This window comes from Odontesthes bonariensis, chromosome 3 (assembly GCF_027942865.1).
Source record: "Odontesthes bonariensis isolate fOdoBon6 chromosome 3, fOdoBon6.hap1, whole genome shotgun sequence".
In the NCBI taxonomy this organism is placed as follows: Eukaryota; Metazoa; Chordata; class Actinopteri; order Atheriniformes; family Atherinopsidae; genus Odontesthes; species Odontesthes bonariensis.
In genome coordinates, this window is record NC_134508.1 from 1,926,536 (window position 1) to 1,950,192 (window position 23,657).

General features: G+C 47.1%; 1 protein-coding gene across 6 annotated transcripts; it reads left to right on the forward strand.

Annotated features, from left to right (window-relative positions):
• The first annotated feature begins 78 nt into the window (after window positions 1-78).
• smpd4 (sphingomyelin phosphodiesterase 4) lies at window positions 79-22,270 on the forward strand. 6 transcript variants are annotated; one of them, XM_075460075.1, is made up of 20 exons: window positions 79-183; window positions 812-907; window positions 990-1,076; window positions 2,339-2,475; window positions 2,578-2,653; window positions 5,449-5,557; window positions 5,649-5,701; window positions 5,916-6,067; window positions 6,242-6,374; window positions 9,037-9,108; window positions 12,780-12,917; window positions 14,227-14,375; window positions 15,234-15,324; window positions 16,697-16,794; window positions 16,873-17,036; window positions 18,757-18,965; window positions 20,549-20,773; window positions 21,345-21,476; window positions 21,555-21,683; window positions 21,761-22,270. In XM_075460075.1, the coding sequence occupies exons 1-20, from the start codon at window positions 124-126 to the stop codon at window positions 22,067-22,069; spliced, it is 2,619 nt and encodes an 872-aa protein (XP_075316190.1). In that variant the 5' UTR covers window positions 79-123; the 3' UTR covers window positions 22,070-22,270. The 6 variants fall into 6 exon arrangements, with proteins under 6 accessions (XP_075316190.1, XP_075316193.1, XP_075316192.1 ...); XM_075460078.1 differs by having other exon boundaries at window positions 12,780-12,869; XM_075460077.1 differs by having other exon boundaries at window positions 9,037-9,102.
• Window positions 22,271-23,657: the final 1,387 nt, after the last annotated feature.

A 23,657-nucleotide genomic window follows, 5' to 3' on the forward strand; every position in this document is an offset into this window, starting at 1 on the left:
AAATACTCAGCTTCCGCAGCAGGTGGCAGTAATGAGCAACAACATGCTAACTGACCACTTCCGGTTAAAAACCAAAGAAGAAGAGGAGGACCGCAGCCGCACGCTCTGCTGTTTGAACTGTGGATGGAAACGCGGTTTCATGTCAAAGCAGCCGAAACTTTAACTTTCTTCCAGGGGCAAAAGGTAAAGAAGTGTGTCCGTGAGAGTGGAATCTATTCCGGTTTTGTTGGGTTTTGTTAGCGGACGTCAGCGTCAGAGTTTCCAGCTGCTGCTGTCAGCTTCAGCCGGTCTCTTTTTTTCCACTAGCAGAGTTAGTTAGCATAACTAGTGAGCAGGCTCTCACTAACTAATGGTTCACTGACTGAGTTCTTCTCTCTGAGCTTTACTGGACTCAGTTGACAGACTTCCTGTCGGCATCTGTTTTATTTCCCGGGTTTCTTCCCGCGGAGCTACTAACTTCTCAGGCTAGGCTACTAACTTCTCATGCTAGGCTACAAACCTCTCATGCTAGGATACTAACTTCTCATGCTAGGCTACAAACTTCTCATGCTAGGCTACAAACTTCTCATGCTAGGCTACAAACTTCTCATGCTAGGCTACAAACGTCTCATGCTAGGCTACAAACGTCTCATGCTAGGCTACAAACTTCTCATGCTAGGCTACAAACTTCTCATGCTAGGCTACTAACTTCTCATGCTAGGCTACTAACTTCTCATGCTAGGCTACTAACTTATCATGCTAGGCTACGACTCCAGCTGACTCCAGCTGACTCCAGCTGAGCACTGAAGTCCGGTCTGTGTCTGTTTTCCAGCTCCAGGTGGGATCAGAGTGGATTGTTCATGCAGATAGAAACACACACGGGTCCCGCATGGCTGCTCCAACGTTACAACAGCCCAGTTTCCTACTGGTGAGTCCGACCTGGCATGAAAACAGGGTCCTGGATGCTGCTTAAAGTAAACTTTCTAATGAAACTTTGCTCCTGGTTTCAGGCCAACCTTAAAGCGGATTCCACCACCAAACCTCTCCTCCACCGATGCCAGGATCTGGTGAAGATCATAGACGAGTATCCTGCAAAGGTACCAACACATTATGGGGTTCTGTTACAGTCATATTTACCTCTAAGTTCAGCACTAAACACTGAAGTGTGACCACAGGAAGCCCACAGGGTGACGGACAGCTTTATGTTCCCGGGCAGCTTTATGTTCCCGGGTAGCTTTGTGTTCCCGGGCAGCTTTGTGTTCCCGGGCAGCTTTATGTTCCCGGGCAGCTTTGTGTTCCCGGGCAGCTTTGTGTTCCCGGGCAGCTTTGTGTTCCCGGGCAGCTTTGTGTTCCCGGGCAGCTTTGTGTTCCCGGGCAGCAGACGGTAACACATCTACAGACATGACGAGGCCATCAGCATCTTTAAGAATATATGTTTGTTCCATATTTTATACACATACAGACGGTTTAAAGTACATATAATACATCTGTAAATCAGAAATAAAATGTCCTACGGAGGCTTAACACTGACTTCAGCTGCTTTAGTTAAAAATGTCTCATTAGACACATGAGAGGTGGAAAAAAATAAGCTGTTTGAGCCTGAAAACCTGTTTATTCAGATGAACTGAACCTGTTTATTCAGATGAACTGAACCTGTTTATTCAGATGAACTGAACCTGTTTATTCAGATGAACTGAACCTTTTTATTCAGATGAACTGAACCTTTTTATTCAGATGAACTGAACCTTTTTATTCAGATGAACTGAACCTGTTTATTCAGATGAACTGAACCTGTTTATTCAGATGAACTGAACCTGTTTATTCAGATGAACTGAACCTGTTTATTCAGATGAACTGAACCTGTTTATTCAGATGAACTGAACCTGTTTATTCAGGTGAACTGAACCTTTTTATTCAGATGAACTGAACCTGTTTATCTTTAAAACTTTATGGAGGCCGGCGTGTCGCTGTGTCTGAACTTTAGTCTTCAGATGGAAAGTGATGCTCATGAATCGGCTGCAGATAAGATGAGGTTTGGACTCCTGCTCTCAGATATCAGTAAATATATTTATTGATGCTCAGACGAAAATGAAACCTGAGCTTTACTCCTCAGAACAGAGCCGTTGTTGTTTCCTTTGCTGTGTGAGCGACACAAAGGCTGATTGTGAATCGTCTTCTTTGTGGGTTTTATTGTCTGTAGCTTCAGTTCCAACACTGTGGAAGTCTGCTTACGTGCACGGAGCAGATGAGCTATGGTTCCATCATCTGGGCCCCGTTGGTCCCAGCGGAGCCTCCTCCCAGTCTGTGGGTGGGTGTGGTTTTCTTTGCATCCCCTCAGCATCCGTCTGTCTGTCTGTAGGAGCTGCACCTGGTCTTTCCCTGGCTGGTGGAGACTGTGTTCGGCAGCCTGGACGGCGTCATCGCTGGCTGGAACCTGCGCCTGCTTCATCCTCGGAACAACGAGTACCACGTGGTCATGGACTTCCTGAACCCCAGGTAACCACTTCCTTTGTGTTACTGCAGCAAATGTGAGACTGTGTCACCTGAACCCATTCCTACTGACGCATTCTGTCCCGCTGGTTCTGGTTCTGGTTCCAGTGGCCCGATGATGAAGCTGGTGTATAAACTCCAAGCTGAAGAGTACAAATATGAAGTTCCTGTCAACTATCTCCCGGTAGGAACAGAAACTGCATACTGCATACTTCATACTTCATACTGCATACTCCATACTGCATACTGCATACTGCATACTGCATACTGCATACTGCATACTGCATACTTCATACTGCATACTGCATACTCCATACTCCATACTTCATACTACATACTGCATACTACATACTGCATACTACATACTTCATACTGCATACTTCATACTGCATACTTCATACTGCATACTTCATACTGCATACTTCATACTGCATACTGCATACTGCATACTGCATACTTCATACTGCATACTACATACTCCATACTTCATACTGCATACTCCATACTTCATACTACATACTCCATACTTCATACTCCATACTCCATACTGCATACTTCATACTTCATACTCCATACTGCATACTTCATACTGCATACTGCATACTTCATACTGCATACTGCATACTGCATACTTCATACTACATACTCCATACTTCATACTCCATACTCCATACTTCATACTGCATACTGCATACTTCATACTTCATACTTCATACTCCATACTGCATACTTCATACTGCATACTGCATACTGCATATTGCATACTGCATACTTCATACTACATACTCCATACTTCATACTCCATACTGCATACTGCATACTTCATACTTCATACTCCATACTGCATACTGCATACTGCATACTGCATACTACATACTTCATACTCCATACTTCATACTCCATACTGCATACTCCATACTTCATACTACATACTCCATACTCCATACTGCATACTGCATACTACATACTGCATACTGCATACTTCATACTGCATACTGCATACTCCATACTGCATACTCCATACTGCATACTCCATACTGCATACTCCATACTGCATACTGCATACTCCATACTCCATACTGCATACTCCATACTGCATACTCCATACTGCATACTCCATACTGCATACTGCATACTCCATACTGCATACTGCATACTCCATACTGCATACTCCATACTGCATACTCCATACTGCATACTTCATACTGCATACTACATTACTCCATACTCCATACTGCATACTGCATACTGCATACTTCATACTGCATACTGCATACTGCATACTTCATACTGCATACTTCATACTCCATACTGCATACTGCATACTATATACTGCATACTACATACTGCATACTGCATACTGCATACTCCATACTCCATACTTCATACTGCATACTGCATACTCCATACTGCATACTCCATACTGCATACTGCATACTCCATACTGCATACTGCATACTATATACTGCATACTCCATACTGCATACTTCATACTGCATACTACATACTGCATACTACATTACTCCATACTCCATACTGCATACTGCATACTTCATACTGCATACTGCATACTGCATACTTCATACTGCATACTTCATACTGCATACTGCATACTGCATACTACATACTGCATACTACATACTCCATACTGCATACTCCATACTGCATACTGCATACTCCATACTGCATACTGCATACTATATACTGCATACTCCATACTGCATACTCCATAGTGCATACTCCATACTGCATACTTCATAGTGCATACTCCATACTGCATACTTCATACTACATACTGCATACTGCATACTCCATACTACATACTCCATACTGCATACTGCATACTATATACTGCATACTCCATACTGCATACTTCATACTGCATACTGCATACTACATACTTCATACTGCATACTACATACTTCATACTGCATACTACATACTGCATACTACATACTACATGTAGTATGTATACTGCATACTACACACTACATACTCCATACTTCATACTGCATACTACATACTTCATACTGCATACTACATACTTCATACTGCATACTACATACTGCATACTGAATACTACATATTGCATACTACATACTGCATACTGAATACTGCATACTACATACAGCAAACCGCATACCACATACTACATACTGCATACTCATTGATCAGACAGTATGCAGAGCGTTTACCCACAATGCATTTCGCTCCTGCCCGAGCCGAAATCAGCCGGCCTGAAGCTGATTTCTCTTAAGCTCTAAACTCTGTAAACTTTAGCAACATTTGAAACATTTTCAGGTGAGAAAGTAGTCGTTTAGATCCCCAACGTGTTGAAAACCTGACAAAATACCGGCTGTTTACAATTTTGTTCCCACGAATTCGGCGCTACTAAAGCTAGCCGCAGTGAGCTAACGCACTTCCTGTTATTTTCACAAAATAAAATACCCGTTGCCTTTTATCATAGGGAAAGCCATTACCATACAATTGGTGCTTTTGTTTTGAAAACAGGAAGTGAACCTACCCTCGTTGTAGCTAGCTTGAAACTGCCGTTTTGACAGGAAATGACGATCGGCGACGTCACGTTCCGTTGCATCTTGGGTAGTTTGAGTATGAGTAGTAACCTCATGATGCATACCCAACATTTCGGAGAATCTAGTATGCATCCGGGAACTTCTGCTTACTCAAACTCGCATACTAACTCAGAAAGTTAGTAGGAGTAGTAGGAGAAGTATGCGGTTTGGAACACAGTCCGAGTTTCCTTTTCTTCTGCTCATTGGATGAAATAAACGAAACTTTGATTTGATAATTTAAAGAAAAATGACAGGAAATCTTCCAGATATACATATTATAGACGATAGATTTAGGTTAGATATGTAAGAAAACCTGCTTCGGATTAGGAAGCTAAATGAGTTAAAGGGTTAGTTCGCCTGTTTTGCATCATTGTGATGTGTTTTTTGTCCCCGTTGTGGTCCTCAGGGTCCCGTGAAGGCCTGCATCCAGGAGGGAGTCCTGCCCGACTGCCCGCTGTTCCACAACAAGCTGCAGTTCCCCCTGTCGGGCGTCCTGACTCTGAACCTCGCTCTCAGTATCCTCAGCTGTGTGCAACCATTAAAGAGACAAACCTTTATTTCTTTAGTCAGTTAATCTGAGCTGAATCATTCCTTAAACATCTGCAGATCCTTTTGAATTCTTCATGTTTAACTTCGCCTTCTGTCTCATCACACCGAAGGTGGGTTCCTTAAGGTGGAGCTGTACTAACTGTGTCGGTTAAGGTGGAACTGTGCAGGTTATTAAGGTGGAGCTGTGCAGGTTATTAAGGTGGAGCTGTACAGGTTATTAAGGTGGAGCTGTGAAGGTTATTAAGGTGGAACTGTGCAGGTTATTAAGGTGGAGCTGTACAGGTTAAGGTGGAACTGTCCCTTTAAGGTGTGTCTGTGCTTCAGAACTGTCCTCCAGGCCACCAGGGGAGCTCCACTGACAGCGCCTACTTCGTGCTGGTGGACATGTTCCTGAAGTACTTCCTCCCCACCGAAGGCAGCGTGCCGCCCTCTCCGTTCTCCGACTCCAGAGGCTCCGTCACCGCTCCGTCACCGAGGTGCGCCTGAGGAGGAAGCTGCTGTTCCTCCTCTCAGGAGCAGCTTCCTCTTTTTATCCTGTGTTTTTAACAAGAGTCGCTGGTCATGTGACCTCCCCTCTGACGGGATATAAACGCTCACGGCGCCTCCGGCTCAGTGGAACCAGGAGAATAAACTGTCCTCTCCTTCGGCAGATCCTCCAGCGTGTCCTTTGCTGGTTATGGCGTGCACAGCCCCAGCCTCCTGAAGCATCACATCTTCCATCAGCCCTCCGTGAACGCCGACCCCGCAGCTCAGGAGATCTGGAGGTCCGAGACGCTGTTACAGGTGAGGTGGTGTACATTCAGGGGCTGCTGTTGCCCCCCCGGGGTGTGAAAAAGGCGTCTTTGTTAACCCAGTTCGGCCGCCGCTGATTCAACCCTTTAAGCTCGTTTTTTTTTTTAAGATTTCAACAGGTTTCAGCTTAAAAAACAATCAGAGAGAAACAGAAACTGTAAAAGGGAAAAACGCTGCGTCTGAGCCAAAGTTTATGAAGGTGGTAAATTTATTTATTAAATTTTTTTGTATTTTTATAGAAAGAAACAACATAGAACAAACAGTTGGTCACCTCCACATCCAAACAGACATTATGCTGATGATGCAACTCGGTTCATACAGTAATGGCTCAGTCAGCATCTCTCGTGGCCACAAACACAATCCATTTTTCCCAGTATTGCGAACACTTATCGATCCATAGACTTAGTGAAAGGTGAAGGTCCTCCTTTCCATATTCTGAATTTTTGTCCCAACATCTGTCCAGTCTGTCTCTGTTGGGGGTGAAGCCTGCAGCCATTTCCGGGTTACAGCTTTCTTGCTGGCTGCTAATAATATTTTTAAAAGATATTTGTCTCGCACCAGTAAATGGGGCGTAATACTGCTGAGATGGATTGTGGGAAAAAGAGCAGTGAATTTCAATATTTTGGATTACCCGCATGATCTCTTGCCAGTATGGCTCAGTATGTTCTGCTGGCTGTTCTCCACAGTTCCTCCAGTATAAACCTGACTGTCTCTCCTGTCTGCACACATTTTAACTCAGGAGTTCTGAAATATCTGATCAGATTCCACCAGCAGAAATCCCTCCACAGACCAGAACTGGTGGAAGTTACGTGCACAGAGCAGATATTCAGCCACTCTTCTTCTGTGGTGACAGCTCCAGATTCTTTTTCCCTCCTTAATCTAACCTTGAAGGTGGTAAATTGAATCACCTAATTTGCATATGGTGACATCACTGATGACATCAGTGCGTGGCGGCGCCTTGGGTTCTGAAGACGTTTCCACGCGTTCACACTGATGCTGTGGATGAGAACGGGTTCTAATTCAGGAGGATTCGGATGAAACATTTCTGCCATCTTGTGGTTCAGAGTAGAAACAACAGTCAGCCGGAGCTCCACGTGGTTCAGCTGCTGCTCTTCTCTTCTTCTGCAGCTTTAAAATGAGATAGTTAACTCTCGTTTAGAGTTTAAAGCCTGATTTATGGTTGCCTACAGAGACGCTCTCAACAACATCACTTTCCCGGTTTAGCTCCTTCCTCTCAGAACAACAACGCCGCCATTTCTGAAAGAGTTTACTGTGTGCCGGGCAACATTTGGTCAGAATTATTTGCATTTCAACATCAACGAGCTCCGACTCCAACAACAGTCTTTCTCTGTCGGTCGCCATCGTTCGCTGTGAGGAGTGGAACGGAGCCGGAAGGTGAACAACCAATCAGCCACTTTCACCACAGACGTAAGAGATTGGGTCGTCTAACCGTAACGTAGCGCCGCCTGCTGATCGGGAGGGGAACTGCCTCGGGTATCCGACAGCCCGACGGAGAACTTTGAAAGGTTTAACAGCCTCTGCGTTACCACGGAGACGGATTGACGGATAGCAATGGAGACGCATACTGAGGCCTTAGCTCCAGCGTCGGTCTGTAGCCTCAAATCTTCCTTTCTGAGCCTGACGCTCCATCGACCCGTGAGGACGCAGCAAAGCGGCGCTTCCATTTGACTCGTTAATTATGAGGAGGAACAGCGGCGGGTTAACGAAGACGACCCGTTAGCCTGATCGTTGGAAACGTGTATAAAACCCTGCCCTGAAGGAGCCCCGAACCGGGTCAAATGGGTCGTTTTTAGAGCTGGGCGAGTTAACTCGTTATTTATTTAACACCGATAAATATTTTATCGCGCATTAATGTAAAACAAAGTAAAAGACAACATTAGCTGTTGTAATCATTAAAGACATAGCATTCTCAGCATTGTCGCTGGTACCAATAAATAATCAAAGTAATTCTGGCCACTTTAGCTGCTTCTCAACCAACGGCAGAGTCGTTCCTCAGAGGCAATCTGCAGGGTCAGAACTAGGTTTCTTTAACTTCCACTTCTCCTCTGCATCTCATTCCCACAGTTACAGCAAACACCACGAAGCATGGAGGAATAAAATAAAGATAAACTAGCAGCTAACATCACCGCTACAGGTGTGAAGCTAACGGAGCTAACCGGCGCTACTTCCTGTTTTACTGGTTTCAACATAAAAGCACGTATTTCAAAATAAATGTAAAAAAGAAACTCCTGCATTTACAGCCAAGTTGAATTGTCTTCTCAGCGTAGTAGTTCCAGTCTAAAATATCACTTAAAGGCAAAACACACAACTGATAGCAGCAAGTCATTCAAGGAAACAGACAGTGGAGCGAGGCTTCTACATAAAAACTACAGAAAGATGCTGATGTTAAAAGTGTGTTTGCACAACAAATGTTATGGCACTTTCATTCATATGGCAGCACATTTAAAATAAAGCTAAATGCTAAAAGCTATACGCTACTTTTGGGTTCATTTTTGGATTCTGCGTACAAATGCGATTAATCGTGATTAATCAGGGAAATCATGTGATTAATTAGATTAAACATTTTAATCGTTGCCCAGCCCGAGTTTATTTGTTTAGATGTTGATCCACAACGTGTGACTTTGTCCTCTAGATGTTTGTGGAGGTCTGGCTGCACCACTACTCCCTGGAGATGTACCAGAAGCTGCAGTCTCCCCAGGTAAAGGTAAGACGTTTATTCACCCCTCCGTCTCACATGGCTGGCTGTTGATTGGCTAACCCCCTCCCCCCCCGTGGTTGGTTTAAAGCTGTTCTGGTTAAGTTGGCGGGTTAAATCTTCCCCCTCCGTCTGTTAAAGACGAGCAGCTTCCTGTCGGAGTTATTCAGCCTCTTCCTGCTGCTGCTCTGGCTTCTGCTCACATCCTTTGCCTGCTGCATGTTCACCCAGTGTTCGTCTTTGTGGTCGAGTGTCCGACTCCGGCGTAAAGTCCCAACGAGAGGAGAAACCGATCAGAACAAAGATGTCTGCAGACACAGAAATAATGAATCAGTCATAATGAGATAAAGTTTCCCATCAGAGAGGCTTAAAGCTGGTGGTTATTATTCCTGTTTCCTGCCATTTTATTTATGATTAAGGCGAGACTCTGCAGAAAGATTTGTTGATAAATCATTCCTGGCCTGATTTGTGACATAATAAAAAAAATGTGGTGAAAATCAATGTTTTTTTTTTAGGCTATGAACAGTATATTTTGATTTCCTAGGAGATGAAAGCAGATATCCTGAAATCCTTCTGTAATTTTCTTTTCATTTTGTGTGGAAACAAAATGATAAAAAAGAATTTTGCACCTGGCTTTATCACATGTTCAGATCTATTTTCCGGAAATATATGCAAATCTGCGCATATTTAATGAGATGATGCCTAATTTGCATAATTAAACATACACATTTCTAAAACTTGTAATACTTTTTTTCCCCCATACTTGTATAAGTAATCAACTGAGGAAGTTTCATAGTCATACCTATTATTTTAAAATATTTCCCTGTTCGCCTGTAGTGTCTCGCCTTAATCTGAGAATTCCTTAAGAAAAGATGAGTTTACGCTTCAGAAGCTTTGATTTGCTTCCTGAAGAAAGCGTCTCTATGAAGTTGAATGTGTTGGATGATGAGATGCTGCATGATTCCTGTTGTTAATGTGTCTCCATGACTCCGTCCCGGCTGCAGAGCAAACTGCTGCTGATGTGTTTCTTCCCTTTCAGAAACACTTCCTGTGTCCGTCCTGCAGGAGAGAGACTCCAACTGAGAGATTTTATAACACTAAAGAAGATAAAACCAGATTTTATCACGTTAAAGAACATAAAACCAGATTTTATCACGTTAAAGAACATAAAACCAGATTTTATCACGTTAAAGAACATAAAACCAGATTTTATCACGTTAAAGAACATAAAACCAGATTTTATCACACTAAAAACGTAAAACTTTAAAGTTTAACAAAGAAAAAAACACCAAAATCCTCAGTTTGAGTCGTTTCTCCTGCTGTTAGGTGCAGGGATGGGAATTATTCCAGCTCTGAGGTGGCACATTCTGCCTTTAACAGTTAGGGGGAGATAAACCAGGAGGAATCATTTCCCTGGAACAGAAAGAAGGGATCTTAAACAGTATTTCCTCTTTAATTGTAAATAGCCTGTCGCGATATTCAATAAATCAATTAATCGCATGATAATTAAAGCTAGCTGCCAGTTCGAGTCGGCTACGCCTAAAGACAAAAAAGATGGAAGTGGTTTCTAAGCCAAACCGCTGCAGTGTGGGAGCATTTGGGATTTAAATCGTACGTCCGCGGTGAACCGCTGAACGTGTGCGAGTCGGTGTGTCGCATTTGTTGGAAAACGGTCGCAATTAAAAGCGGCGACACAACAAACATGCGTCTAAAACACAATCATCCGCTGCAGTTTTCCCAGTTTGGGGAAAAAAACACAAGTGGGTCGTCTTCCTCTGACAGAGCGCAGTCACTGCGGCATTTAGTCGACAAACAAAGTACAAACAGGACAGAGCGACATGGATTCCACTCAGACAGTGTAGTTAGCTTCAATGCTAAAGAGATGCTAACCTTTAGCATCGTCCAAAAGCCAGCATTTCAACGACTGTAGTCCATTTTATTTATTGTTTTTGGTTGTTTGTTCATTTATTGTGTTCTACGGTTAAATATTCTTTAAAAATAAAAGTTTATTTCTCTTTGAAAAGGTGTACCTGCATTAAAAATGATCTCAGAACGACATTATTATCGCTTATCGCAATCCTTCTGAGACAATTTATCGTCCAGCAAAATTTGTTATCGTGACAGGCCTACATGTAAACAGCTGGTCTAACAGCTGGTCTGGGTGGTAAACAGCTGGTCTAACAGCTGGTCTGGGTGGTAAACGGGCTGAAATGATTCCCCTCCCTGCAGCCCAGCTGCCCCTCGGCGCCTCCTCATCAGCCGTTGAAGCGTTTTTTTCCCACAGTCAAACATTTTGTTCCAACATTTTGTTCCAACGTTTAGTTCCCACAGTCCGACATTTTGTTCCAACGTTTAGTTCCCACAGTCCAACGTTTAGTTCCAACGTTTAGTTCCCACAGTCCAACGTGTTGTTCCAACGTTTAGTCCCCACAGTCCAACGTGTTGTTCCAACGTCTAGTCCCCACAGTCCAACGTGTTGTTCCAACGTCTAGTTCCCACAGTCCAACGTGTTGTTCCAACGTCTAGTTCCCACAGTCCAACGTGTTGTTCCAACGTTTAGTTCCCACAGTCCAACGTGTTGTTCCAACGTTTAGTTCCCACAGTCCAACGTGTTGTTCCAACGTTTAGTTCCCACAGTACGACGTTTAGTTCCCACAGTCCAACGTTTTGTTCCGTTTTGTTCCCACAGTCCAACATTTAGTTCCCACAGTACGACGTTTTGTTCCGTTTAGTTCCCACAGTCCAACGTTTTGTTCCGTTTAGTTCCCACAGTCCAACGTTTAGTTCCCACAGTCCGACGTTTAGTTCCCACAGTCCGACGTTTAGTTCCGTTTAGTTCCCACAGTCCAACGTTTAGTTCCCACAGTCCGACGTTTTGTTCCGTTTAGTTCCCACAGTCCAACGTTTAGTTCCCACAGTCCGACGTTTTGTTCCGTTTAGTTCCCACAGTCCGACGTTTTGTTCCCACAGTCCAACATTTAGTTCCCACAGTACGACGTTTTGTTCCGTTTAGTTCCCACAGTCCAACGTTTTGTTCCGTTTAGTTCCCACAGTCCAACGTTTAGTTCCCACAGTCCGACGTTTTGTTCCCACAGTCCAACATTTAGTTCCCACAGTACGACGTTTTGTTCCGTTTAGTTCCCACAGTCCAACGTTTTGTTCCGTTTTGTTCCCACAGTCCAACGTTTAGTTCCCACAGTCCGACGTTTAGTTCCCACAGTCCGACGTTTAGTTCCCACAGTACGACGTTTTGTTCCGTTTAGTTCCCACAGTCCAACGTTTTGTTCCGTTTAGTTCCCACAGTCCGACGTTTAGTTCCCACAGTCCGACGTTTAGTTCCCACAGTCCGACGTTTAGTTCCCACAGTCCGACGTTTAGTTCCCACAGTCCGACGTTTAGTTCCCACAGTCCGACGTTTTGTTCCCACAGTCCAACATTTTGTTCCCACAGTCCAACATTTTGTTCTTGTGTGTCTCCTCTCCTGTTTCTGCTCCTTTCCTCCTGAATGTTTTCGGCCAAACGTTCCTCTTCTCGCTGCTTCCTTTTCTCATGTGTTCCTTCCTCCTGCCACCCTTCCTCCCTTATTGTCGTTTTATCTCCCCCCTCCTCTCTTGTTCCTCCTCCTGTCGCCCTTCCTCCTCCTCATCTTCCTCCCCCCCCTGGTGGTCACGGGTGAACAGCTGGCGCTGCTGCAGTACCGCCTCAGTATGTCCAGCATGCCGTGCCAACCCCACGCCCCACCAGGCTCTGGGACCCTCCACACCTACCAAGTACTTTTACCTTTTCATTCACCCCCGCCCCTCTGGGGCCTCCTGGAGGTAAACCCTCAGTCCGTTCAGCTCACAGTGGGGGGGGGGGGGGGGGGGGGGGGGTACTTCTCTCCGTGCTCACCGGCTCAATGAGGCGCCCATCAGCTGGTAGTTCTGCAGGTTTTATGGTGCCGATTCTGAGCTGTTCAGACCCCGTTGATCAGCTGTGAATAGTCACATTTATGAAGATTTTAAAGCTTTGTTTACCACACAGAAAAGCCTTAAAGGGATAGTTCGTCATTTCTGAACATCTTCTTACCCCCTGCTGCGTCCTGTGAGCAGAGTTCCAGCCTCGTTTTGGTGTTGATGAAGGTAGTCCGGCTAGTTGGCTGGGGTTTAAAAAATAAAGCGTCTTGCTTCTCAAAACAATATGCGTTCAACAGAGTAATACATTTGCATCACAAAAGAGGCGAACTATCCCTTTAACCCTCATAACTGATTTAAAACAACTTAATTTCTAAAAAAGGACTTTTTTGTCCCCTTTTAAAACGACCTAAAAACATCATGTGTTAATATTTTTTCCGCTTTTTTTTTTCATAGATCTTTTATTCCACTTCAGTTCTGATCATAACTACCAAGTTTTCAATTATTTTAAAAAATGTAACCCTTTAAATACTGGATTATGATGTAAACGCCAATTTCTGTTTTAAAGATAAAAAAAAAAAAACTCACAAAAGCTGCTGTATTTCCAATGTTTGCAGTGCAAAGTGAAATCTTCTAGGGGGGATTATTAGGTCTGGGATATGTCATTGATGAGCCACAACATCAGTTTTTACAGCTTTTTAGTTTTTCTGCAGTGGCAGATTACAGAAACGGCTCCCATAGACATCCATGATAATTAGCCCCACGTGTTGGACGGCCTCCCCGGAGAGAAGTATCCCCGCCAGCAGACGTGATTCTGGAATGAAGCTTTGGGAAATGCGTCTGAGCCGCAGTGTTCTGGTTTGTGTTTAACGCATGCTGTGCGCCGCCGGCCCGCTCGGCTGTTGATGGAGAAGCGATCCGATTTGCTCAAACGCACCGCAGAGGTGGCGTCGGCCGGCATCACGCAGAAGAAGAAGAAAAAGCAGCTTCGGTGTAAATTGTTCCGGATCAGGCACAGAGGTCCCGAGCTTCATTCTGTTCTTCACATGTTTGACTTTAATCTGAATAAATCTGAGCTGCCTCACAGTCAGACTGATGTCTGTGGGACCTCTGTTTCTGAGCCCCTGGAAGCTGATTGGCTGCTTGTGGAGCAGGGCGCTTTGTGATTGGCTGCTTGTTGAGGTGGCTGTGTGGAACGCTGTGTGGAACGCTGTGTGACCGCTTGCCTTTCCAGGAGCCCTTCGGCCCGTCGGAGGAGCACGTGCTGGTGGTGCGTCTGCTGGTGAAGCATCTGCACGCCTTCTCCAACAGCCTGAAGCCCGAGCAGCTGTCCTCGCCGCCCGCCGCCCACTCGCACGCCAGCCCGCTGGAGGAGTTCAAGAGGTCTGTGGCTCATTTCTCCCAGTCTCACAGCCGCCGGTACGGCCCCGTCGGGCTGGTTTTAAGGCCAGACGCTCACGTTCTGGCATCCAGCAGAAGCACATATTTATATATTAAAAAACTGCGTTAATGCGAGATTAAATAATTAACGAGTTAACTCGCCCAGCCCTAGTTTATTTACTTTCAAAAGGGGAAACTGTTTCATCACCACTGATGTGCACTTTTTGTTTTAATGCCTGGGTTATTGCAACTACCTCCGTTCATTTAAACGTTTTTAAATGTGTTTTACAAAAATACGAAGAGGGGAAATGATGAATAAACATGTTATTTCATTATATTTATATATTATATTTATCCAGGTTGGGTCCATATTATAAATAAGACTCCCATAAGGGGTTCAAAATGGTTGGGATGAGGGCATAAGTCCTGGTTTCACACACATCAGAGAAGAGAAATGCACAATCATCTTTATTATTCATAGAAGTGATCCTTAGCTCCTATATCCAACTCAAATTAGGATCTTTGAGCACTTTCCTCTGAGCTGCTCTGAGTTTATCTGAATGAGGATCAGCAGTTTGGTTCTGATGGGGCCCCTCTGATGGGGCCCCTCTGATGGGGCCCCTCTGATGGGGCCCCTCCGATGGGGCCCCTCTGATGGGGCCCCTCTGATGGGGCCCCTCCGATGGGGCCCCTCCGATGGAGCCCCTCCGATGGGGCCCCTCCGATGGAGCCCCTCTGATGGGGCCCCTCTGATGGAGCCCCTCCGATGGGGCCCCTCTGATGGGGCCCCTCTGATGGGGCCCCTCTGATGGGGCCCCTCTGATGGGGCCCCTCTGATGGGGCCCCTCTGGCTGTTTTCAGGGTGGTGGTGCAGCGCTTCGTGCAGCAGAAGCTTTACCTGTTCCTGCAGCACTGCTTCGGGCACTGGCCTCTGGACGCCTCCTTCAGAGCGGTGAGTTCTGGTTCTGGTTCTGGTTCCTGTTCTGGTTCCTTGGTTCTGGTTCCTGTTCTGGTTCCAGTTCCTGAGTTCTGGTTCCTTGGTTCTGGTTCCTGTTCTGGTTCCTTGGTTCTGGTTCTGGTTCCTGTTCTGGTTCCAGTTCCTGAGTTCTGGTTCCTGTTCTGGTTCCTTGGTTCTGGTTCTGGTTCCTGTTCTGGTTCCAGTTCCTGAGTTCTGGTTCCTTGGTTCTGGTTCCAGTTCCTGAGTTCTGGTTCCTTGGTTCTGGTTCCTGTTCTGGTTCCTGTTCTGGTTCTGGTTCCTGAGTTCTGGTTCCTGTTCTGGTTCTGGTTCCTTGGTTCTGGTTCTGGTTCCTTGGTTCTGGTTCCTGTTCTGGTTCCTTTTCTGGTTCCAGTCCCTGAGTTCTGGTTCCTGTTCTGGTTCCAGTTCCTGAGTTCTGGTTCCTGTTCTGGTTCCAGTTCCTGAGTTCTGGTTCCTGTTCTGGTTCCTTGGTTCTGGTTCTGGTTCCTGTTCTGGTTCCAGTTCCTGAGTTCTGGTTCCTGTTCTGGTTCCTGTTCTGGTTCTGGTTCCTGAGTTCTGGTTCCTGTTCTGGTTCTGGTTCCTTGGTTCTGGTTCTGGTTCCTTGGTTCTGGTTCCTGTTCTGGTTCCTTTTCTGGTTCCAGTCCCTGAGTTCTGGTTCCTGTTCTGGTTCCAGTTCCTGAGTTCTGGTTCCTGTTCTGGTTCCAGTTCCTGAGTTCTGGTTCCTGTTCTGGTTCCTTGGTTCTGGTTCTGGTTCCTGTTCTGGTTCCAGTTCCTGAGTTCTGGTTCCTGTTCTGGTTCCTTGGTTCTGGTTCTGGTTCCTGTTCTGGTTCCAGTTCCTGAGTTCTGGTTCCTTGGTTCTGGTTCCAGTTCCTGAGTTCTGGTTCCTTGGTTCTGGTTCCTGTTCTGGTTCCTGTTCTGGTTCTGGTTCCTGAGTTCTGGTTCCTGTTCTGGTTCTGGTTCCTTGGTTCTGGTTCTGGTTCCTTGGTTCTGGTTCCTGTTCTGGTTCCTTTTCTGGTTCCAGTCCCTGAGTTCTGGTTCCTGTTCTGGTTCCAGTTCCTGAGTTCTGGTTCCTGTTCTGGTTCTGGTTCCTGAGTTCTGGTTCCTGTTCTGGTTCTGGTTCCTGTTCTGGTTCCTTGGTTCTGGTTCTTTGGTTCTGGTTCTGGTTCCTGTTCTGGTTCCAGTTCCTGAGTTCTGGTTCCTGTTCTGGTTCCTTGGTTCTGGTTCCTGTTCTGGTTCTGGTTCCTTGGTTCTGGTTCCTGTTCTGGTTCTGGTTCCTGGGTTCTGGTTCCTTGGTTCTGGTTCCTGTTCTGGTTCTGCCGCCTGCAGTGGCTGACTTCTCTGTGTTCAGGTGCTGGAGACGTGGCTGAGCTACGTCCAGCCGTGGAGATACACCGGGGAGAAGAGCAACCCTGCGCCCGACCAGAGCAGAACCGTCCCTGATAAATGGTGAGTGGCGCCGCTTCGACTCCAGGACCGCCCGCCGGCTCCTCCCACACTTCTTCTTCTTCTTCTGCTCTTCTTCAGGGAGGCGTTCGCTCAGGAGAACCTGCTGATGTACACCAAGCTGTTCCAGGGCTTCCTGAACCGAGCCGTCAGGACGGATCTGGTCAACGCCAAAAACGCCCTGATGGTGTTCAGGGTGGCCAAAGTGTTCGCTCAGCCCAACCTGGCAGAGATGATCCAGAAGGGTGAGAACATCTGGCTCTGTCCCTGTGGGTAACATCTGGCCTCTGTGGGTAACATCTGTCTCTGTGGGTAACATCTGTCTCTGTGGGTAACATCTGTCTCTGTGGGTAACATCTGGCTCTGGTCTCTGTGGGTAACATCTGGCCTCTGTGGGTAACATCTGGCCTCTGTGGGTAACATCTGGCCTCTGTGGGTAACATCTGGCTCTGTCCCTGTGGGTAACATCTGGCCTCTGTGGGTAACATCTGGCCTCTGTGGGTAACATCTGGCCTCTGTGGGTAACATCTGGTCTCTGTGGGTAACATCTGGCCTCTGTGGGTAACATCTGGCCCCTGTGGGTAACATCTGGCTCTGTCTCTGTGGGTAACATCTGGCCTCTGTGGGTAACATCTGGCTCTGTCTCTGTGGGTAACATCTGGCCTCTGTCTCTGTGGGTAACATCTGGCCTCTGTGGGTAACATCTGGCTCTGTCTCTGTGGGTAACATCTGGCCCCTGTGGGTAACATCTGGCTCTGTCTCTGTGGGTAACATCTGGCTCTGTCTCTGTGGGTAACATCTGGTCCCTGTGGGTAACATCTGGCTCTGTGGGTAACATCTGGCTCTGTCTCTGTGGGTAACATCTGGCTCTGTCTCTGTGGGTAACATCTGGTCCCTGTGGGTAACATCTGGCTCTGTCTCTGTGGGTAACATCTGGCCCCTGTGGGTAACATCTGTGGGTAACATCTGGTCTCTGGTCCCTGTGGGTAACATCTGGCCCCTGTGGGTAACATCTGGCCCCTGTGGGTAACATCTGGCCCCTGTGGGTAACATCTGGCCCCTGTGGGTAACATCTGGCCCCTGTGGGTAACATCTGGCTCTGTCTCTGTGGGTAACATCTGGCCCCTGTGGGTAACATCTGGCCTCTGTCTCTGTGGGTAACATCTGGCCTCTGTCTCTGTGGGTAACATCTGGCCTCTGTGGGTAACATCTGGCTCTGTCTCTGTGGGTAACATCTGGTCCCTGTGGGTAACATCTGGCTCTGTCTCTGTGGGTAACATCTGGCCCCTGTGGGTAACATCTGTGGGTAACATCTGGTCTCTGGTCCCTGTGGGTAACATCTGGCCTCTGTGGGTAACATCTGGTCCCTGTGGGTAACATCTGGCCCCTGTGGGTAACATCTGGTCCCTGTGGGTAACATCTGGCTCTGTGGGTAACATCTGGCCCCTGTGGGTAACATCTGGTCCCTGTGGGTAACATCTGGCTCTGTCTCTGTGGGTAACATCTGGCCTCTGTGGGTAACATCTGGTCTCTGGTCTCTGTGGGTAACATCTGGCCCCTGTGGGTAACATCTGGCCCCTGTGGGTAACATCTGGCCCCTGTGGGTAACATCTGGCCCCTTTGGGTAACATCTGGCCCCTTTGGGTAACATCTGGCCCCTTTGGGTAACATCTGGCCCCTGTGGGTAACATCTGGTCCCTGTGGGTAACATCTGGCCCCTGTGGGTAACATCTGGTCCCTGTGGGTAACATCTGGCCCCTGTGGGTAACATCTGGCCCCTGTGGGTAACATCTGGCCTCTGTGGGTAACATCTGGCCCTGTGGGTAACATCTGGCCCCTGTGGGTAACATCTGGCTCTGTGGGTAACATCTGGCCCTGTGGGTAACATCTGGCCCCTGTGGGTAACATCTGGCCCCTGTGGGTAACATCTGGCCCCTGTGGGTAACATCTGGCTCTGGTCCGCAGGAGAGCAGCTGTTCCTGGAGCCGGAGCACGTGCTCCACCACCGGCAGCCCCGCGGCTACCTGACGCCCAGCCAAGGGGGCGGCGGCTTCCTGTCGTCACGGCAACGGCTGGTGACGGACATGGTGTTCAAAGTGAAGAGCCACGTCTACTCCCTGGAGGGACAAGACTGTCAGTACAAGCAGATGTTCGGCAGCGAGTTCAGAGGAGCGGTGAGCTCTCAGGGGTTCTGTTTAACTCTATAAATGTATTTTATTTCTACAGCCCTTTACAGAACGTAATAAATAAAAACAAAAGAACAGTGAAAGCAATAAAATACAACAAAATAAGATAAGGCAATTTTATTTATAGAGCACAAGGCAATTCGAAGTGCTTCACAGCTACATAAAATCTGAAGAAGGCAATAAAATCATTAAAAAGAAATAAAAAAACAATGATAAAAATTTTAAAATAAATTAATTAAAAAATAATCATTAATTAGTTCATTTAAAAATGAATAGTGCAGATAAAATACTTTCAGGTGTCATATGCACAGCTAAACAGACCTGTTATCAGCCTGGATTTAAACATTGTCAGAGTTGAGGCCCGTCTCACATCTTCTGGAAGGCTGTTCCAGAAAATAAGATTAAAAAAAATAAGATAAGTGTCATCATGCTACTGGGTATTAAAGCCATCCTAAATAAGCAGGTTTTTAGCCCGGATGTGAAGAGGCCCGGGTCAGAAATGAGACGCAGCTGGACGGGGGGCTTATTCCAGAGCCTGGGGGCAGCTTTGGGAAAAGGCTCGCTCACCCCAGGGTTTGTATTCTGACCTGGGCACTTCCAGCAGAAACTGATCTGCTGACCTCAGAGCTCTGCCAGGACTGTTCAAAGCTCAGATAAATACGACGGGGCGAGGCCGCTAAGAGCTTTAAAAACACACATTAAGAGTTTAAAATCAGTTCTGTAAAGGACAGGAAGCCGATGGAGGGAGTTCAGAACAGGAGTGATGTGCACACGTCTGTTGGTGTTGGTTAAAGACGGGCAGCAGCGTTCTGCACCAGCTGAAGGCGGCTGAGAGAAGACTGGGAGACGCCCACATAAAGAGCATTAAAACAGTCTGACCTTCAACTTATTAGGGCACGGATGGCTTTCTCAAGGTCATGACCACTTAAACACATTTTAACTTTGGCCAGGAGACGCAGCTGGAGAAAACCAGTCCCGACGACGTTGTTCATTTGTTTGTCCGATCTCAGGTCAAAGGTCAAAGGTCACTCCCAGATTTCTGACTGTTGAACTGAGGTGCCAAAGCCGGCCGTCACAGTGTCCCCAAACTTAATATCAGCAACACAATTTCAGTGCAATCTGTTGGTTTCCTTAGCTAGGAAACTATTTTTGAATTGGCTCTATATGAACGAATTGGATTATTTTATGAATAATTATGATTACAATGAATTGAATTCCAATTGGCTTGAATTGGACTTTATTATCTAAGTGTCTTGAGATGACATTTGTTGTATTTGGCGCTATATAAATAAAAATGAATTTAAATTAAACACAGAACATTGTGCACTGTTACTGTTTGGCTTCAATGGCAGATAAATGTGTAAGTCGTCTGCATAGCGGTGGAGAGAAAGGTTGTGCCTGGCTAAAAATGACCCAAGTGGTAGCATGTACAATGAGAAGAGGGCCAAGAATAGATCCTTGAGGGACTCCACAGGAAGAGGAAAGGTCACCAACCATAACGGAGAAGCTTCTACTGGACCACTTCAGTGAACGGTCCGGTTCACGGTGACGCCTCGTTTTCCCGCCCGCAGGTCATGAAGCTGATCCAGATCATCGCACAGGCCCGGCAGACGGCGAAGAGGATTTCTGATCAGTCCAGCGAGGTGGCGGCCAACAACTCGTTCCTCTCCTGGTTCGGGCTCGGCTCCTCGGATGTCAACAACACCTTCGCCGAGCCGGAGGACAGCGGCGAGTGTCTGAAGAAGACCCACGAGTTCCTGGACCGGGCTCTGGAGAACCTGTGCCAGATCTTTAAGGTGAGAGATTCAGGTTTGCAGAGAACCTCAAAGACTCCGAGCTCAGAATATTTAAGGGTTGGACAACAAACTGGGAGCCGCAGAGTTATTCAGCATGTAAACGGGGGGAAACTCTGCAGAAAGCAGCCAGTTCACTTCATAAAGTCCACTGAGCGGAACAAACACAGGGGAACATTTCACGTTAGCATTTTAATGGGAATCAGTCGGCTTGTTAGCCGAGAGGGAAGCTAGCGGAGCGCGGCAGAGGGAAGCTAGCGGGTAGCGGCAGAGGGAAGCTAGCGGGTAGCGGCAGAGGGAAGCTAGCGGGTAGCGGCAGAGGGAAGCTAGCGGGTAGCTAGCAGAGGGACGCTAGCGGGTAGCTAGCAGAGGGACGCTAGCGGGTAGCTAGCAGAGGGACGCTAGCGGGTAGCTAGCAGAGGGACGCTGAGGCTTGGGCTAAAAAAGCTAGATGCAGCTACAGGTCAAAGTGTTTCTGATCTGATTAAATAAAGACTCGGTCCCAGTTTGCTGGGTGGAAGCTGGTGGTCGTTCAGAGCTCCATTAAACCGGTTCCTCCCACCTTCTGTTGCAGCTGAACCAGGGTCAGCTGACCCAGCTGCTGTCCAACCTGAGCTGCTCCCAGGACGACGGCCACAGCCGGCAGCTGCCGGACTGCATCCAGGCGGAGGGCGGGCCGGTGCTGACGGAGCTGGGCCGGAGGCAGGTGGGTGTGGGCCTCTGAGGAGAGGAGGCGCAGCGGCTGAGGCCGCGGCTCCACCTGACGCCGTGTCTCTGTGTGCAGATCATCAACGGGCTGCGCCGCTTCGACATCCAGTACCAGGGCGACCCGGAGCTGCAGCCAATCAGGAGCTACGAGAGCGCCCTGCTGGTGCGGCTCCTGTTCAGGGTCTCCTCTCTGGCCAACGACAGGGTGAGTGCCGCCCGCCGCCAGCGGCCGCGCCGCCTCCGGTGAATCGCCACGGTAACCTGACCCTTTCTGTCCCGCAGCTCGGGGGCCACATGACCGCGCTCTGCTCGCGGCCGGACTTCCTGGGGCGCCTCGGGCGCCGCTACCTGGCGGATCCGGCGTGCAACCCGAGGCTGAGCCCGATGTCCCGGCGGCAGCTGAACCGGCAGCCGCGGCTGAGCCTGCGCCCGCTGGCCAGCTACCGGACGCTGCTGCTGCTGCTGCTCTTCTACGCGCTGGGGGCCCTCCTGGCGCTCGGCCCCCTCTCCAGCACGGCGCTCCTCCTCACGGGGGGGCTCCTGTACGGCGTCCTGATGGCGCTGCTCGGAGACAAACTGAAAACGCACTGAACCCGACGCAGGAGTCCCTCAGGGGCTGCGTTTAAGTCTTATTATTTTATTCTGACGACAGACGGATGGCTCAGAAAGTTAACAGATGAACTCTGACGTCCTGTAAATATTAGCTGTTTTTGTTTTTTCCTTTTATTTTCCCTCCAACAAGCAGAAAACATTTAACGCGCTCCGATGGAATAAAGTATTTTTCTCAGTGAAGGCGAGGCATCTTTATTTATAAAGCGCATTTCATACCACAGGAAACTCAATGTGCTTTACATAAAGACATGTAAAAGAACGGCATAAAAACAAGCAATTTAAAGAGAATAGAATAAAAATTAAAACACAGTTAAAAGCAATCAAAGAATAGAGGCTTTATAGCATTATGCTTTAAAATTAGTTAAAGGAACTCGACCATAAGCACACGGAAAGAGAAATGTTTTTAACCTGGATTTAAAAGAACTTTAAAATCTATTCTGTATCTGAGCGGGAGCCGATGTAAAGACCTGAGAACTGGGGTGATGTGATGTGATCTCTTTGTTCTGGTTAAAACTCGGGCTGCAGCGTTCTGAATGAGCTGCAGCTGTTTGAGACTCTTTTGGGGGAGTCCAGTCAGAACACCGTTAGCATTAGCGTGTAGCATGAATCAGCTTCTCCTGATCTGTTTGGGACATGAAACCCTTCATTCTGGATATGTTCTTAAGTTGATAAAAGGCTGATTTGGTGACTGATTTGATATGATTGTTGAAGGTCAGGTCTGAGTCCATCAGCACGCCGAGGTTCCGGACTCGGTCTTTAGTTTCTAGAGACTCGAGGTGTTTACTGACAGCAAACTTCTTCAATTTGTTCTGGATTTAACTGAAGGACATTTTGGTTCATCCACTGAGTGAAAGCAGAATTCACTCCAAGTATCTCCTGACATCTGAGTAAAGCTTAATGTGGACCGTGTTGCAGCCACTTAAAGCTGCAGTCTGCAACTCTTTTCCAAGCATAATGCCTGGAACTGTCCGGGGATTCTGAAAGTAGTACATTAAATACCCCAATACAAAAAAAATAGTTCTCTAGGTCCCCTATATGTCCCGCTAGGTCCCTCCAAAGCCAGCAGGTTTGTTTACAAAATTGCAGACCGGACCGGTGAAAGGTAACCAATCAGGTTACGAGCTGGGCTCTGCTGCCTGTCAATCACTGATTGTGCACGCGCGATACAAGGTAGGCTCGTCCCCACGCTTATTTATCTGGACTATTGAACTTCATTACGGGCTAGTCTACTTACTGTGTCTTCCATGATCGCAAATGACAGGTGAGTTGATGAATGAGGAGTCGTGTAGGCGCATCTGGCGTGCACGCAGACGTGCACGAGTTCTCATGTGTTTTGAAGGGGCGGGACAGGAAGTTGAATAACTTTTTATTTTTCGGTTAAAAAATAAGCATTTCTTGCATTTTGCCACTACGGAGGTCACCGTTTTCAACTTCAAGCGTTCTGATAGATCATGTAAACTCTTAAAATGCCAAAAAGTAGGACTTTACGTATGACAACAACAAATCCTGCAGACTGCAGCTTTAAAGGGACACAGTCAGTAAAAATTATTACCCGTTTTTCAGCTTT

Coding starts and splice junctions, on each gene's coding strand:
- smpd4 (XM_075460075.1), top strand. CDS start 124: ATGGAAACGCGGTTTCATGTCAAAGCAGCCGAAACTTTAACTTTCTTC. Junction 16,795..16,872: donor AGAACCGTCCCTGATAAATG/GTGAGTGGCGCC, acceptor GCTCTTCTTCAG/GGAGGCGTTCGCTCAGGAGA. Junction 18,966..20,548: donor GCAGCGAGTTCAGAGGAGCG/GTGAGCTCTCAG, acceptor TCCCGCCCGCAG/GTCATGAAGCTGATCCAGAT.